The 16,941-nt window shown below is 38.2% G+C and overlaps 1 protein-coding gene across 3 annotated transcripts in view; it reads left to right on the top strand.

The window, feature by feature from the left end:
- sbf2 (SET binding factor 2) overlaps positions 1–16,941 on the top strand; it is a 146,559-nt gene that overhangs the window by 41,698 nt on the left and 87,920 nt on the right. For all 3 annotated transcript variants that reach the window (XM_077201808.1, XM_077201809.1, XM_077201810.1), the window contains exons 3-6: positions 2,104–2,241; positions 11,791–11,922; positions 13,843–13,953; positions 14,986–15,091. In XM_077201808.1, coding sequence (XP_077057923.1) covers positions 2,104–2,241; positions 11,791–11,922; positions 13,843–13,953; positions 14,986–15,091 — 487 coding nt within the window. The remainder of the gene's footprint in view (positions 1–2,103; positions 2,242–11,790; positions 11,923–13,842; positions 13,954–14,985; positions 15,092–16,941) is intronic.

A 16,941-nucleotide genomic window follows, 5' to 3' on the forward strand; every position in this document is an offset into this window, starting at 1 on the left:
TTGATGTAATAATATAATAATATACAACATCTTCTCCACAACTATAGACCGTGTCATATTAAATTTAAGGCAAATGAAAATTAAGCTGTGAGGAATAGAAGAACAGTATGTTCACTTGGTTGTACATTGTCATTTGTGCCAAATTACAGCATCTTTCCTGTCTAAAGTCCATTTTGAGTCTTTGTGGCACTGCTGTCCCACATTTTCAACCCATGTATGCACTCTCATTATTTGTTTATCTGGATTTGGCTGGGAATTTATCGCATACTTTGAATATTTTCATATTTTCCTGTAATTTTCTTGGAACCTTTCCCAATCTGACAAGGGAAAGGAGCATCCCACTCTTCCGTCTTCGCCTGCCAGCGTTCCAGATTTCCTGCCGTCTATTGTGGCTGCAGCGGGATGCTAACATCCTGGTTCAAGCCCTGAGGTCAATCCAACACACTACATATCGCTCTGTCTTTCATTTTTGCTGTCTCTCTCGCTCTTGTTCCTTCTCCCATCACTCTTTATCACGTTTCCACCCACTTACCTAATTACTTTTGCCTATCTGAAAGTCAAAAGTTGTCTTTGTGCAGTATGCAGTAGTTCCCCAATTCTCTTTCATCTTTATCCCTGACTTTTTTTGATTTGTCCTTCTACTGTTCTTCCTCCTCTCTCAACTGCCAAGCCGCCATTTGTAATTCAACCTCACTGTGCCTGCCAAGCCACTTTGAACTCAAGCACTAACACAGCAGATGTACTTAGTCGAATGACTTGTTGTCTCTTATCTCTTTACCGCTTGTCAGGAGAGTCTTTCAGAAGCATCTATTCATTGCCTGCAGTTTCATTTACATTAAAGCTTTTGGCGGACGTTTTTATCTAAAGTGACTTTCATTGCATTTGATCAGTTCTTGGAAATCGATACTTGCAAGCATTTCTAGCTAAGACGTATGGCGACATACACAGTGACGTAACAACGTCGTTCGCTGGGTGCTCTAGTCAGTGGAAAAACAAACAACTTTGAACCAGCACCAGTTCCGAACCAGTTCTTTTTTGGTGGAAAAGGGGTATGATTCAACTCATCAGCTCGTTAGTAAAGACTCTAAAACAGGGGTGTCCAAACTCAGTCCTGGATGTCCACTGTCCTGCAGAGTTATGGCTCCAACTTGCCTTATCCTACCAGTCTGGAAGTTTCTAGTACGCCTAGTGAGACCTTGAGTAGCTGGTTCAGGTGTGTTCAATTAGGGTTGGAGCTGAACTCTGCAGGACAGTGGCCCTCCGGGAGCAGGGATGGACACCCCTTCTCTAAGACCTCAAATATGTGTGCTATATAAGAGAGACACCCAAAATGTGCAATGTTGGGGGTTCTATAGGAACAGAATTGGGAACCACTGCTCTAAAGTTTGAGCTTCAGGAAAGCTACTGTGCTTCTGAAATCTTACATCAGTCACTCGATAGTTGTGATGTGCAGAAATACATATTTTTGCAAATTGATACTTGACTTGATTCAATCCAATTCAAAAGCTTTCGATTTCAGTATGCAAATTCAATAAATGTATTTTTATTGCATCACATTCAACACAGACTGCAAACTTACAACCTATGTTGAATGATTTCTTTTGCTGTGGCACAGCATTTGCAGCAGCATGGATTCAGCAGCAGGACTCATCTGTAAATCTGTATGGGCAATCTACAATTAGTCTGCTAGGATATTATCCAGATTTATTTATTGGGATTTTCTGTGTAACAGAATGGATATGGAGGGGCTTTTGGAAGGGCACTGAGGCACTCGGTGGCGTTTCCTGCCTTCTGATGAGAGGATGTACTATCTGAAGTGGCACATCCTGCATATGATCACACACTAGCCAATTTGCACACTGACGTACCTTAACAGCCTCATACTGCATTCCAGTAATCCCTGTCAAAACATTTAAAGGTGTTTGAAATGATTTTCAACAACCACAATTTCAATTCCTGTGAGCTTCTCTGTGCAAATGATGTCATCTCTTATGGTAACCATAATTTACTGGTTGCTTTTGTGCGGACTAGATGTTCTGGTAATGTCAGACTCTTGTGTTGAGTGAAGTCTAACAGTGTTTGTTTGTTTTGGTGCTTTTACAGTTCTGCCAGCCTGGTGGATGGAGGCTGTCTCGTGATAGGAAACCCCCGACATTCTTTACAGTGGTACTTACAGACATAGATTCAGAACGACACTACTGCTCCTGTCTGACCTTCTTTGAGGCAGAGGTCAACCTACAGGTGAGATTAAGGCCATATTTTTTATTATAAGGGTCTACTTGTATAAACTGTATGAGTTAGTACCTAAATTTATTTATGCCAGAATAATTACGCAATTTTTTGTTTTGTTGAAAAAAAACAACCTTTTATCAGTTCAAATTTGGCAAGCATCATCATGTGGAAGATGCAACAAATACAATTTTTAGTTATTCAACCAATCATTCAATTGAATTCACATTTAATTGTAGTTCTCTTTTCACAATACATATAGGTTCAAAGCAGCTTTACATAAAATGCATGTTTCTACATTACAATTTAGAGTAATCTGTCGACGGGTGACTGTCAAAATAATGTCTATATGTCAAAAATGTACAGTTGTAAGATAATACAATCCATACAGTTAGCTAACATAATGTATTCATTTGGTCAGTTTTGTATAATGATTCAGAGTTGGCATCAGTCCTCGCAGGGGTTGACGTAATCTCTTTACAGGTGTTGAATTGTCTGAAATCTTCATAAGAGGCAGGATCCAAAATGGAACTGGCATTATCTCTAGTTACCTCAGAATGGGCATCCCGATGTAGAAACACAAAAGCAAATGGAAAATAATTAACGTAACTGCTCTTCATAACATTTCAAGCAAGAAATGTAATGTGCTTTTGATTTAATATAACTGGAGTGCAAGGTTTTGTGTGCATTATTAGATACATTATTACATACAGATGTCTCTAATCTAGATTCAAACTGGGAGAGTGAGTCTGAGCCCTGAACATTATCAGGAAGGCTATTCCAGAGTTTAGCATTCCAAATGCGAAAAGGCTCTCCCCCCTTTAGTGGACTTAGATATCCTTGGTACTACCAAAAGTCTTGAGTTTTGTGTTGAGAATGTGGTGGATTGCAGGGCGATAGAAGATCAGTTAGGTACACAGGAGCAAAACCATTTAGGGCCCTGTAATTCAGTAGCAATACTTTGTAATTGATACAGAACTTAACAGTTAGCCAGTGTAGAGATGATAAAATTGGGGTTATATCATCAAAGAATCCATTTATATATGCATTTATACATCTAATGAAAATCAATCTGAGATACTCTTTGCTCATTGCCAGTGAAAGTTCTTCAATTGGTCTTTATGGCCTAAAAAAAAAAAAGACCAGAGTACTTTCAAAATATTTTAAAGTTGATTGAGGTGAGAAAGTCAGTATTTCTAAGGATAAAGGCAACCAGTCTGGGAACTTTTCAGTGATAGCAGCTGCGACCAGGATGGACAATATTTTGCTGCTGTATCTTAAAGTTCACTGTCCATAGAGGAGAAGGAAAGAAGAAGCGCTGTAAGAGAACCCCAAGGGGTAGCGGTTGGAGGACAGCTATGTAAAGAATGCAGCTGTGATTCCTGACTTTTGCCCAGTGCCCACCAGGGTTCCAACCTCAGCCCCTCATGAAACTAGACTAAACTAGCTCCTGTAGAAGATTATCAGTTGCCCCACATTGTGAGAGAAAAAATGTTGAGCATTAATTTTGTTTTTCCTGTGCTGAGAAGTTTAAGCATAAAGTGAAAGTGCTGGAGTTCAAGGAACCGTGCATCCCCTATAAATTTTGAATCCTTAACTGAAGTAGTCTACTGTACTGGGCAGGATTGGTAATAAGGGTCAAGCAGGCACTAGCACAATTTAAGGCTGGAATACACTACACAACTTTTCAAATCTGAACAGAAACACTAGGCATACACTTGCCAACTTTATAATAGGTTACAAAGAAAAAGTGGGCTCCATATACTAAACGACTGAGGTTACAGACACAACAAATCCACACAGAGACATGCACCTTGTTGCCAGGAGACGCAAGGCAAATGCAAACAATAATATTATGAGTTCTAAAATCGACTCAAAATATCAAAAGTGTTAGATATTCTATGACTGGATAAAATCATAGTATGATTTTATCCAGTCAGAACGTGGGTTTATTTATAATTTATTTATTATTTATTCCTCTGCAGAACGTGTGGCTCCCATTCACTGTGGCGCCGGTGCGCAATTGGTGGTTAGGTGCCTTGCTCAAGGGCACCTCAGTCATTTCCTGCAGGTAGAACAAAATATTAGTTGGACAGATGAACAAAAAATGATTGCCGACTAGGTTTGGGCCGATGTCTGACAGACATCACGATGTTTAGCCGGCATTGCGATCCCCCCCCCCCCCCCCACCCCACACACACACGTTTCCATGGTGACGCTTCATGCTTGGTACGTGGTTCACCACAGCCAAAATAGCGCTGTATGAAAGATGAAGCGCTTTTATTTATAAATACAAACTTGCTTACCATGTCATCAATTATCTTCTATTCCGATTTTCAAATATGTGTAAGTGAGTTTGTTTTGTTGTTTAAAAAACCTTTTGTAAATGATCTTGATCTGTAACGTGTGATGGGCGCCGTCATGTTTGTTTGGGCCGCAGTTCAGAGATTCCTGTCTGTTGGATTTATTACAGCGTGTGAATTCATCAGTTTCTCCCAAAATTCATGAAAGTGGCCGGTGAACTGGGAGAAAAATAGAGTTGACTTTATAGTTATTTACACTGTGTGTCTGATATGAATAAAAACCGTCGGCAAATATATTTGAATGGTTTGTTATTGCTGCTTCCATAGACACCATTGTGTATTTTACAAACTATAAATGTATTGTTTTGCTATAAATTATATGTATTTAAATATCTGAAACCTAAAATAAACATTATGTGGTTAAAAACACTGAACAGTTGTGATATAGCCTATGACAAGCACTGAGCGCGTTCGTCTTTGCCTCAGCGCTAGCCATAGCGCGAAAGCACAGTTTGAATCTGGGAGTTATGTCACGTCACTGTACATTTGCTCCTTAGTGGTCATCTGCTGCAAAGTTTGCCGAAATCGAAATTGCTGATGAGATATAGAGGAAAATATCTAGTGGAAAATGAGAATGGTACCCCCCCTCCCCCCTTCCCCCTCCTTCCCGATGTCATCGTCCATCGCGATGTTTCACTGTAGACATCGTCTGATACCAAATTGGTAGACATCGCCCAACCCTATTGCTGACAGCAATTACATTTTATCAGACATGCATTTCTTATAGGCCACACTGTAGATCTAGTAGGCTATATAACATGTCTCAACACATCTCAGCATGTTTTTTTGGTAAATGGTTGGTCAAAAATTGTATCCACAGGGACATTTTTCACCTGCTTGGACCCTTTTGATTGTGGCTGTATTCGAAGTGTTTGCAATTGGTCTACTTTAGAAATCATAGAGCATGAAGTATAACCTTCATTGATTACATTGCATCCTGCTTACCAGGTCTTACAGAATGCTAGAACAGTAATTCATCATATCATCTTTCTGAAAGCACACATAGATTTCAATGAGGACAGCTGTTCAACCCTACTGTTCGCCAAAAGTGCTTTTGGGGTTTATATTAAGGGCCAGGCACTGAAGGTGCGTTTTGTTTACCTTGGAGTTCTTCTAATTATTGTTCTACTTTCTCTGGCTGGGAGTCTATGGCAGCACCTAGATACATTTGGAGGAAAGTTGTAAAATTAAGCATATTGATCAAGGTTAGTGTTTATAGTACCCTGATCCATTTTTCTTGCCACTCATGTTGCATTGTTTGTCCAATTTTCACAAACTTTGAGTCCGATTTTTGAGTTCGATGTTTGGGCTATTCTTGCCTGTTATTGTTATTCTTTTACAATTTGCCTGAAGAATGATCAGCTTTTTTTTTTTGCCGTTATAATTTTATGTTGTCTCTCAACATGTTACGTTTCCAACAGGTAGAAGGTGGTGATAGAGGAAAAGGTTTAGTCTTATCCCAAAGGTTGAAGGTTCAAATCCCTCATATGGTTGTCTATTGTCCAACCTCTGTTGTCATTTAAGTCTCTGCATCATACTTTTGGAACAGAACCTACTTGTTACCGTAATTACCTCCAGCTATATCTCCTTAATGCTTTGCACTTTTTTGTGCATGTCATGTCAGTAAATTTTACCACATTCGATTACTGTGTCTAAGTGCCTAAAAGGTTTTTCATAAGATGACGGTGAGATTCCGAGTAAAGCCATGATGTGCATTAGTCAAGCTCTACAGTTCAAGTTTACTTCACTGTGGGGAAATGCAACACTGCTGTTGTTCTCCAGGAGAAAAAATTATTGATGTCTTCAAAAGAGTAGTGGATGCTCAAGGTAATTGGCTTTACAGCTTTAAATCATTTACAGTGTCGCAACATACTCTTTTTCTAGAGAATGTATTATTTTATTTTATTTACCTGTGGAAGTGATGGCGTAATTGTGAGGAAAAACACTTGATCACATTCCAACATTCCACGTCTATTGAGAGCACCATCCTAGTACCGGCAATGTGGCATTTTGTGTAATTAAACTAGTTCAACACTCAGGATGCGGTGGTCATCATGACCGAAACTTAGCATTTCGATGCTGTGAATCACATTAATTTGTTAAGCAGACTGCTTACTGTTTAAATTATTAGAAGTTTAATGGTTTCCTTTGCAGATTCACTATGAATCAGCCTGCTTGCCACAAGCATCTACATGGATGCCAGCATGCTGATTTACTGTTAACTTCCTGTTGCTTTACTTGAGCACAAATAAACAAACTCATGACAGGATAAGAATGTGTAATTAAACGGTCAATAAAAGCAGGAATTCTTTGTATTTAGAGGCTGGTGGTTCCAGAAGGTTACAAAACCATTTGGCAGGAACTTCAGCACGTCAAGTCTTTGAGCTCTGATGACCCCCAGCTGTTGGCTGGCGCTGTCTTCCTCTCTGTCCCCTGTCTCTATCGCTTTCTGTCTTTCTCTTTCTCAGTGAGACTGTAAATCTTTTTTTTTTATATTACATCCTTAACTACTGAGCCTTGTGCGAGATTAAGAGAGAAGACCACCCATGAAGAGTACTTCACAGTGTCATCAGGCACATTAAGACTGACGAATCATTCGTAATCGCAACTTCACTGCCTTAATGTCTTCGGAAAGGTCTTTTCAATCTGTCTGCTTTTGTCTCTTCCTCTGTTTTTCTTTGATACACTTATCCAGAAGTTCGTAATGCAGGATGACTTCTTTCACATAGTGACCATGATAGCCCATTATCTCATATAATAGCCCATTATCACATACATATGCTGTATGTCTCCTGGGACTGTTTTCCTTACGTCACGTGAATAGATGCTAGATGGTCTCTTAACCCGTGGAGTGTATATCTCCGTCCCAATTCACATACTATTCATCCATGCCTCTAAATGGAAACCCTTCAGCTTTTTGTTGGTCAATGCAGTGAAATTCCTAATCGCATGGATTCCTATTAAAATGACTGGATTTTGCCCACACAAATTCGCCAAACAATAATAAATGTGTCTGCACCAGTCAACCGCGAGAGGCCTTTTTCTTTATTCTGATTTGCAGTCTCAGCATTTCTATCACATTGTTAAGTAACTACTTTTAATGAAAGATGATTGTGTGTTGAGCATGTGTAACTTTCAGTTTCATTTGCGACAGTTTGCACATCAGCTCGCTGAAGAGATACTCAGCTACTCATCTGCAGCGCAGTAGTGCTGTTATATCTGGTTATAACATGTCATGTAGCCTTTAACATGCTCTCACACGCTTTTTTAAAAAATTTTATTTTGGGAGGAGTCAAATTTACATATATGGTTTTAAGAACCAGATGCATTTACACTTGTCCAGTTTTATTTGGAATTTGTCTCAAACTACCTCCTGAAGTGGTTTGAGTGATTGGATTTATATTTAAATCTCAAAAGCATTTTGGCCTGGTCTTTTCACGACCGGATAGCTAACCGATCAGACAAAACGCATGAAGTGACCAGGTGTAAACCGTCACATCCAGGCAACATTAGAGTAGTATTCAATCAAGTTTTACCATTTATGAGTAATTTTACTGAAATGTTCACAGGAATCTTTAGTTCATTCCTATGAGTCAACAATAGTAACCTAGAGGCATGGAGCTTAGCTAAGATGTTGAGGGCACTTATACACTACAGTATAATCCGTCCAAACACATTTTATGCATCCATTAAGTTTTCTTGGGGTGAGTATAATCATCCTGAACTGTATGTGGTAGTCTTGGAGTAAAGTCATTGAAAGTACACAATTCTCGTTTATGGGCTTCTTTTTATGCGTTTAATGTTTTTAACACGTCTACAGGACCAAGCATTTCAGGTGTTGCGTACTTTCCTAAAGCTACACCATTAAGCCCACTTAAGGTAAAATCATCACACACTGAAAGATATTTTCATTTATCAGATTGGAAGAGGCAGCCTTGGAATGTATTTTTCTTCATAATTGAACCAAATCCTCCCAATAAGCTTGAAATGTGTTTCCCATCTGTGAGGGTATTTTAATCCCGTGCTCCCACTGATAAGATGAAGTGGATCTTGTGGTATGTTTTCACTGTCTGAGCAAATCAAATGGACTCCAGTGCGGGGGGTTAGACAGCAGGGTTTGAGAGGTAGGTATCGTTATAAACTTGCAGGCCTGACGCTGACTCAAACCGGACAATTAGAAGCAGATTGTGAGCAGTGGGAGGTGATGCAGGGAAAACCTCTCCTCCTTATCAGTGAGTGATAACGATGTCTGCTTTTTGTCATTATTAATTCTATAATATATATATGTGTATATATATTAGGGCTGTAGACATTAACGCATGTGATTAATTTAAAATCCTTAACGTGCTAAAATAATTGCATGCAAATAACACAAATAAATTACTGAAGCACGTGAAATTGCGTCTAACGCAATTTACTTCTCACAGTTTGATGATCTTTGAAGTTAGAGTTTATCTCACGGAGTATCTACAATGGCGCAAGCACCTGTAACCTGGTTTTGCTTCTCTGTTAGCGATCAGATCATTTTAAGCAGCTAAACTTGTGGAAAGTTTTCAGTCAAATGATACAGTAAGCAAATTCATTCAAACAATAATTTCAAAACACCACTAATATGTAAAGTAAACCAGGGCTGCATTTCCCAAAAGCATTGTGAGCCCAAGTTGATCATGGAGACCATTTCCACCTGGGTTCTTTACAATCAACTTTTGGGAAAAAGTTGCTTTTGGGAAACGCAGCCCTGGCTGATTACATCAGGGGTGACAGAGAGAATACAGACTCGCATTACGTTTAGGTTTTCATTTAAAACATGAGCGCTGTCATATTCAGTGATTCTTTCCGAAGAGGCTTTTCAGAAAGAATCACAGAATATGACAGAGCTCATGGTTTGAGGTAAAATACCAACGTACCAAAATGTTTGAAATACAGACTGAATGAAACGATTAAACATCCCACCGCTGTATGGCCAGATGATAAGCAAAATACTTTTTTCTCCTTGATAAAGCAAAGCAGCATCTTGCTAGTTAAGATGAAGATTGCAATCAAGGTATGGATGTACAGGATCTGTACCATAAGCACACGTGAGTCCGTTATATGGATGCGCACACAAACCTTCACCACAAAAAATTGTGAAGACACATTTGAGTACATTCACATTGTTTCCACAAACATTCAGGATAATGTTTTGATTTGTCATGTGTATGATAATGTGTGTATTAATTCTGAATGGATTTGTGTACTGTAATAGGTATATGCATCACTTGGTTATTTGGTGTCTTTTTGGAGTCTCCAAGTGTCCCTTTTTGTAAAGACGCCTACATTTACCTTAGAAATCTTGTATACAATACAGTTTTGTAAATATCATCTGGTTTACTTTGCTGGATATAGCAAATGATGACAAAATGAACGTGTTAAACAAGATAAATGGTGTATGCTTAATTTCACGATAAGTGTGCGATTAATCACGATTAAAAAATGTAATCTATTGACAACCCTAATATAACATATCTGGTAATTTGACCTTTTTATGACAAAATATCATGTGGTGTGACTCTCCAAAAACTAAAAAAATATTAATACTTTAAACTTCATGGTTGCACCACGATATTGTTATTATATTAAACGTTGTTTTGACTTTAATGATGAAGTCTTTGACTTTAATGACTTGAATTGGTTTTAATTATTGTAAATCCAACTACAGCTCCAACATAAAAATCCCTGGTTATGAACAGGCGATTCACAGCATAAATGTGAATGTTTCTTTAAACCAAAGGAAACCAACATAAATACAAAAAAAAGTACATTTCTAAGAACACTTTTTTTTTTTTGGTATGTAGTTTCTGACCTACTACATTTTTGCCTAAATTGATAGTTTATCATTGATTTAATCCTCCCGTTGTCCCATAAACTCAGTTTGGGTTGTACATGGTGTAATTACTATGATTTGTTTTTTTACTGATTGCATCTTTGGATGTGATTATTTAGGAAATTACATTTTCCCAAATACTCACATGGAGCCAATCTAACTCGTACACTAAAGCAGGACTTGTAATGTGAGCCTAGATTAATTTCAATAGCATTTCAGCCCTTGGGACAAGACCCTTGCATTAAACAAACCCAAAATTTAGCCAATTTCCAAAAGTAAAATCTATAAATAGACCAGCACATCCAAGTTCCCTTTGTGGTTTCATAACACCCAGCATGGGTCCCTCCTTTATTCCTCATGCAAGCCTATCTTAACTATCTCCATCCTTTGCGACACTAACTCTGTCAACACGCTGTCACAATTTGGTTTTCTTCTCTTATCGTTCTCTTGCTCTTTGAAAAAAGGCAGCGCTGCTCGGCTGACCTCATGATCATTATCACATTTGATGTACTGAAGTGCAGTGCTGTTTTTAGTTTCTTTTAGGAAACCGGACTGAGCCTGTATACTGAGCGACAGTCACTTTATACAGACTAAGCTTATCTATAAGCTCAGCTTTATCAATGATTATGAAAACATGCAATCATTTGATCTTTATGCATTATTTTCCAATGCTCTCTCAACTCCTCAACCTAGATATTTATCGGTGGTGAATAACAAATAATTAAGAAACAAAGCCCTGCAATCCCCCATCAGACGTACAGTCCATCTCCTCTGAGGACATTGGATTTTCAGTCTTCAGTCTTCGCTCTTTGCTGTTCTTTTTCCACTCTGTCATTAAATTACTCACCAGCTCGGATAACACTACTTTTCGTCACGAAAGTACAAACTTGAAATGATGCGCTTTGAATGAACCATTTTTTGCAACTTCTCATGTTACTTGGTTTTTAATAAATAGTGTTTTAATCAGTTAAAATGTAAATGAATATAATATATTATAATGCTATAATATTGATTGTTTTTGATAATGCAAAGTAAATTGTGTTCCTTATGCCTTTAACACAAAAAAGTGTGTAAATATCAACTGAAAATATTTCCATTGAAAAAAAAAAAAAAGTACTGAACTCCTCATTTCAGAAGTCTCAATAGAGTCTGTTTAAATTTAAAGACATTATGAGTGAATCTGACCCAGATGTTGATTCTTCCGGAGTCACGTCCAGGTCTTATCTCATGTGATTGCTCTATACTTGTCCAACAACTCAAGGAGTACCTCAGCCACATGGAATTCTGTTCAGCCCAAACTTTAAAAAAAATGTTTTTGATTCTTTTCCATTTCAGGGCTCAAAGACGCTGGAGGCAGATGGTGATGAGGAAGAGGAAGAGGAGGATGGTTTAATCCAGCCAGCTCAAATTTTTTCACCCAAAAGTTTGATTCTTGTCACCAGGCTGGATTACCCAGAAATATTTAGGGTAATATAAAGTCTGTCTGTCTGTTTGTCTATCCATGTGTCGTTCGTCCCTGTCTATCCATCCATCCATCCTTCCGTCCATCTCTCTATCTATCTATCCATACATCATTCTGTCCGTCAATTTTTGAAATATTTCACCATTTCATAAAAAGTGGTCCTGTATTTTTGTCCTGTCCTGTGTTGTTTCCTTATCTATTTGTGGCAAACAGTGCTGATCATTTGAACTATCCTGTTTTATCTAATCTCTTTGTGAAACACCGCCTCTCAAAAAAAACTATTTAGTTGTGACTTCATGCTAGGAACGTGTTTTAAAAAACAACAACAACAACAACAACAACAAAAACTTTGGATCCTTATGTAAACGTCAGATTTTGTATATTCTGAAGATGTACAATAGATCCGCCAATTAGCGAGGGAGCTGTTTTCTTCTTTTACAGACCATGCAATGTCATACAATTCCTAAGTGACCAGTAACTTTAGTAATCATTTTTACTCACGTTTTCGATTAGAATCACTTGTTCATAATTAGGAATTTTTATGCTGGAGCTTTAGTTGGATTTAGGATAATTAAACCCATCACTGGTTTGAGAACGGTATTAATTTACAAGTCCTTAAATCATTAAAGTCAAAGACTTATGTCTGCTGATGCAATAAAAACAGCAATTACAGAGACAGAGAGGAATATCACAGGAGCTTAAAAGCAGGAAATCCACTCCATCCAATATTTTTGCTGCCTGCCTGCCTCAAGTTTTTGTACTTTTGGCCTTCATTCATGTATTTGGCATGAGCTATGCCTGGGAATAAGTTAGTTGAGCTGTATTACTTGGTAAAGGACCAAATGTTTATAGTCACACACCATATCCCTTTGTTTCTCAATGTGCCCATTGTAGAGGGCACTGTTATGCCCTGCTGGTATTTCCTATTATTTATACAGATAATTCTCCGGATTTATTTTCCAAAGAACGATTGAAAAGTAAATATTGTTATTTATGTTTGCCAAGTACAGCATCATTACTATCGCTCATTCTTTAGGTTATGGATTTGAATAAAGTCCATATGTTGTCTCGTTGATAAATGATTAAAAGACTTGTGATTTTAAATTAGGAGTAGAATAAAAAAAGTCTCTAGACTCTCTAGACTTTCGTTGTAGAATGGACCAGAATATCATAGACTCTTTTGACCTGAATCCATCCATCCATCCATCCATCCATCCATCCATCCATCCATCCATCCATCCATCCATCCAACCATCCATCCATCACTCCACATACCCACAAGTTTGGTGATGGAAAAAAGTTATTAGGTCAACCATCCATCCATCCATCCATCCATCCATCCATCACTCCAACCATCCATCCATCACTCCACCCACCCACAAGTTTGGCGATGGAAAAAAGGTTATTAGGCCATCCATCCATCCATCCATCCATCCATCACTCCACACACCCACAAGTTTGGTGATGGAAAAAAGTTATTAGGTCAACCATCCATCCATCCATCCATCCATCCATCCATCCATCCATCCATCACTCCACCCACCCACAAGTTTGGCGATGGAAAAAAGTTATTAGGTCATCCATCCATCCATCCATCCATCACTCCACCCACCCACAAGTTTGGCGATGGAAAAAAAGTTATTAGGTCATCCATCCATCCATCCATCCATCCATCCATCCATCCATCCATCCATCCATCCATCCATCCATCCATCCATCCATCCATCCATCCATCCATCCATCCATCCATCCATCCATCCATCCATCCATCCACACAAGTTTGGCAATGGAAAAAAGTTATTAGGTCAACACCAATATTGTGACAGCGGCTTTTGCTCCACTCGTAATCACTCAGATTTCGCTTGCAAGTACTTTTTACATTTGTGAGTCAGGACAAGCTGTATGTATTGCTTTTTTTCTCTCAGGGCTGCTTGGGACTGATCTACACCGTGTACATAGACCGTCTGAGCTTCCCTCTGGAAGGATTGGTGGCAAACCTCTTCACATGCTTGGTTCCAGTGGCTGGAGGTTCCCAGGTCAGACATTACTTTAACCAAAGAATTCCTCATCAGTCTCGACCCTGACCCCTGTGGATATTCGAGCACGCAGAGGGTTAGCCAGGGTTCTTTTGTGTACCTGTATACCTTGAGGACCCAGCATCTTATGGGTGTCTCACATTCCATAATGTTTTCACTGGGGACTCCTGAGAGGTGGAAAGGGCTTTAGGGGTCAGTGAGAGAAGCCTTGTAGTTTTGTTTAGAGCTAAAATATTAATAAATGTACCTCTCATGTTCTGGTTTGAGCAATGCAGTTCCCCTCACTTTTATGCGTATCATTTTTCTTTTTGGTTTCTGTTTCACCTAATGCAGCAGCTGTGAACAAATCTGTTCTCAAACCGTATGTTTTCTCTTTAAACACAGTTTCTAAATCCACTACTCTTTATTGTACTCCCCGCTCATATAAATCAGGCTAAATTAATAAATCACCAAATAGATAGTTAAACAATCTAGATATTGGTTTCAGGGGAAATATATATATATATATATATGTAGACCGCAGAGTTTTGCACGCACTCGTGTTGAAATCCCCAGCTTATGTTGTTTTTGATGTAATTCACAAATACATTTGAAAATTCCTCCAGAAACCATTATTTTCCCAGCTGGATTGGGACATCATGGTGATCAAACAGAGGTTAAGTTATAAACAAACCTCAGGAGAGGTATATATTCATCTTTCAGTGTGAGTCTAACTCCATCCACTTGGAATGTGACATGAGCGCGCATCTGTTCATGAAACAATCCATGTGCATCTTATTGGCTCTGTTTAATCCACATCCGCTGTTTCTTCCAATACAAGAACCAAGATCTAGAAATAAAAAACTTACTAAACCTCTTTAAAAAACTCTTAAAGATGAAGTTGTCGAAATATGACCTTAACACCATAGTGGTTATCAGTGAAAAAGTGATTTAAGCCTGTATTCTACTATTTATGTAACTTTGAGGTGTTCATTGATTGTTATTTGCTTCATGCATTTATTCAGACCACAATATTTGTGTTGATGTTCTCAGAAGCTCTTTTCATTGGGAGCGGGAGACCGGCAGCTCATCCAGACCCCACTGAATGACAGTCTGCCAATCAGCTGTAAAAGCGTAGCGCTCCTCTTCCAACAGTTAGGTGGGTACCTTTGACTTTTATAGGAGTATCCCAGTAGAACAATGTATACAGTGTATATTTTGCATTGTATACTTCCATGTTAGATCTTAACTATTCTTTGACCTTGTTTACACCTGGTATGAAGACTCGTTTTGGTCGATCGGATCACAAGTGGACGAGGGAGACACATTCCTGTTTACACCTGGGGCCTCATTTATAACCATTGCGTACGCACAAAACAGGCCCTGAAAGAGGCGTACGGCACTTACAACGCACAAGTTGTGATTTATAAAAACAAACTTGACGGGAAAATTTGCGCACCTGCACGCAAACTCTGACCCATGCGTACGAACATTTTGGAGATGGAGCAGTTTGGCGACACCAATGGTGAGCTGGAGTTAAATGTCTTTTTGGTCACTTTTAGACAGAAAATCTAAAGAAAATTATACATATACAGAAAGATAATACAAATATAATTTCACAAACCAAGCCTATTACATTAAGCAAACATCCATCCCTTCTTAAATGTTCTCGCCAGCGAGCGCGTTTGGCTGTTTAGTGAAACTGACGCATAGCATAACGCATCTAAAACCGTAAATCTTCATTATAAGTCCTAATCATAAATACAGTTCATGTTCACAATAACAGTTTAAATAAATAAAACAATGATTTAAACTTTGTTTTGCTTCTGTTGTAACGATTTAGATTAAATATGCCATTCTGATTAATGTAGTTAAACACTTAAATTACATGAAATCATTACTGAGAAGTTACAACATTTTTTATATTCAATAAATAGAAATATTTGTTGTGGATGCAATGCTTTCGAACACTTTTCCTCTGGCATGCTGTGTTTTAATATTTTAACTAAAGAGATAATTGCTTATCATGATAATAGCAGATTGTCTGAGAAAATGGTTTCGTGCAAATAATGCACAACAAGGTCTATCTGTTTCCATTAAAAACATAAATCAATTAAAAATACTCTTTGGCCAGTGGAAAAGATTTGGGAAAAACTTTCTCCGAAATGTATTCAATACTATTTGATTTATTTATTCAAAAACAAGGCAAGGATAGGCAACTAGTTTTTATTAATGTAACTGATGTGACAGCACAGCCGCATTTCATATTTTCCTAATGTCTTGTACCGTTAAACATGTTATTCATTAAACATGAATAATCATATGCAAATGATATGCAGATGAGGATATGCATAGTAAAACTAGGCGTTGTAAGCTCCATATATGGTTGTTTCGGGGAGGAGACGCATGTGCGCACAATCTTCCGCTAACTGGGATTTATAAAGTGAATTCTGCGCACTTTTCTGAATTCTGAAAGCAATCCAGTCGAATGTGTTACCCACTACCTCTGGAAGTGCTTGAAAGTGGACAAACTCAAAATGTTTTAGACCCCGTTTACACCTGTATTTAGCGTCGTCCACTTGTGATCCGATCGACCAAAGCGCATCTTAATACCAAGTGTAAACAGGGCCTCTGACACATTTTTTATCTTTTCCATATTTATGCAGACATCTCCTGTCCTTTATAGTTCCGCTTACTGTCCCTTCCTGTAAACATGTTTTTGTAGAGAGGAGTCATATGAGCATAAGGAGAACAGGGGAAAACAATTTTTTTTCTGCTTAAATACATTGTATATATGCTGAATACTGTAAATGCCTTCATATTCCCACCAATGGTCAAGGTGTGTTAAATGTACTTAGTTTTTTTTCCTTCTGTCATAACAGTGGATAAAAAAATAACAATTTTAAAAATAAAATTGATTTATATTTTATATTTTACTTTGAAGAACGACTTATCAGACGCTTACTTTCACATATAAACTTACAATAATGGAAATTAAAGTTTTAGGAT

This window comes from Siphateles boraxobius, unplaced genomic scaffold (genome assembly GCF_051911475.1).
Source record: "Siphateles boraxobius isolate OS27281-9 unplaced genomic scaffold, OSU_SipBor_1 48, whole genome shotgun sequence".
Classification (NCBI taxonomy): Eukaryota; Metazoa; Chordata; class Actinopteri; order Cypriniformes; family Leuciscidae; genus Siphateles; species Siphateles boraxobius.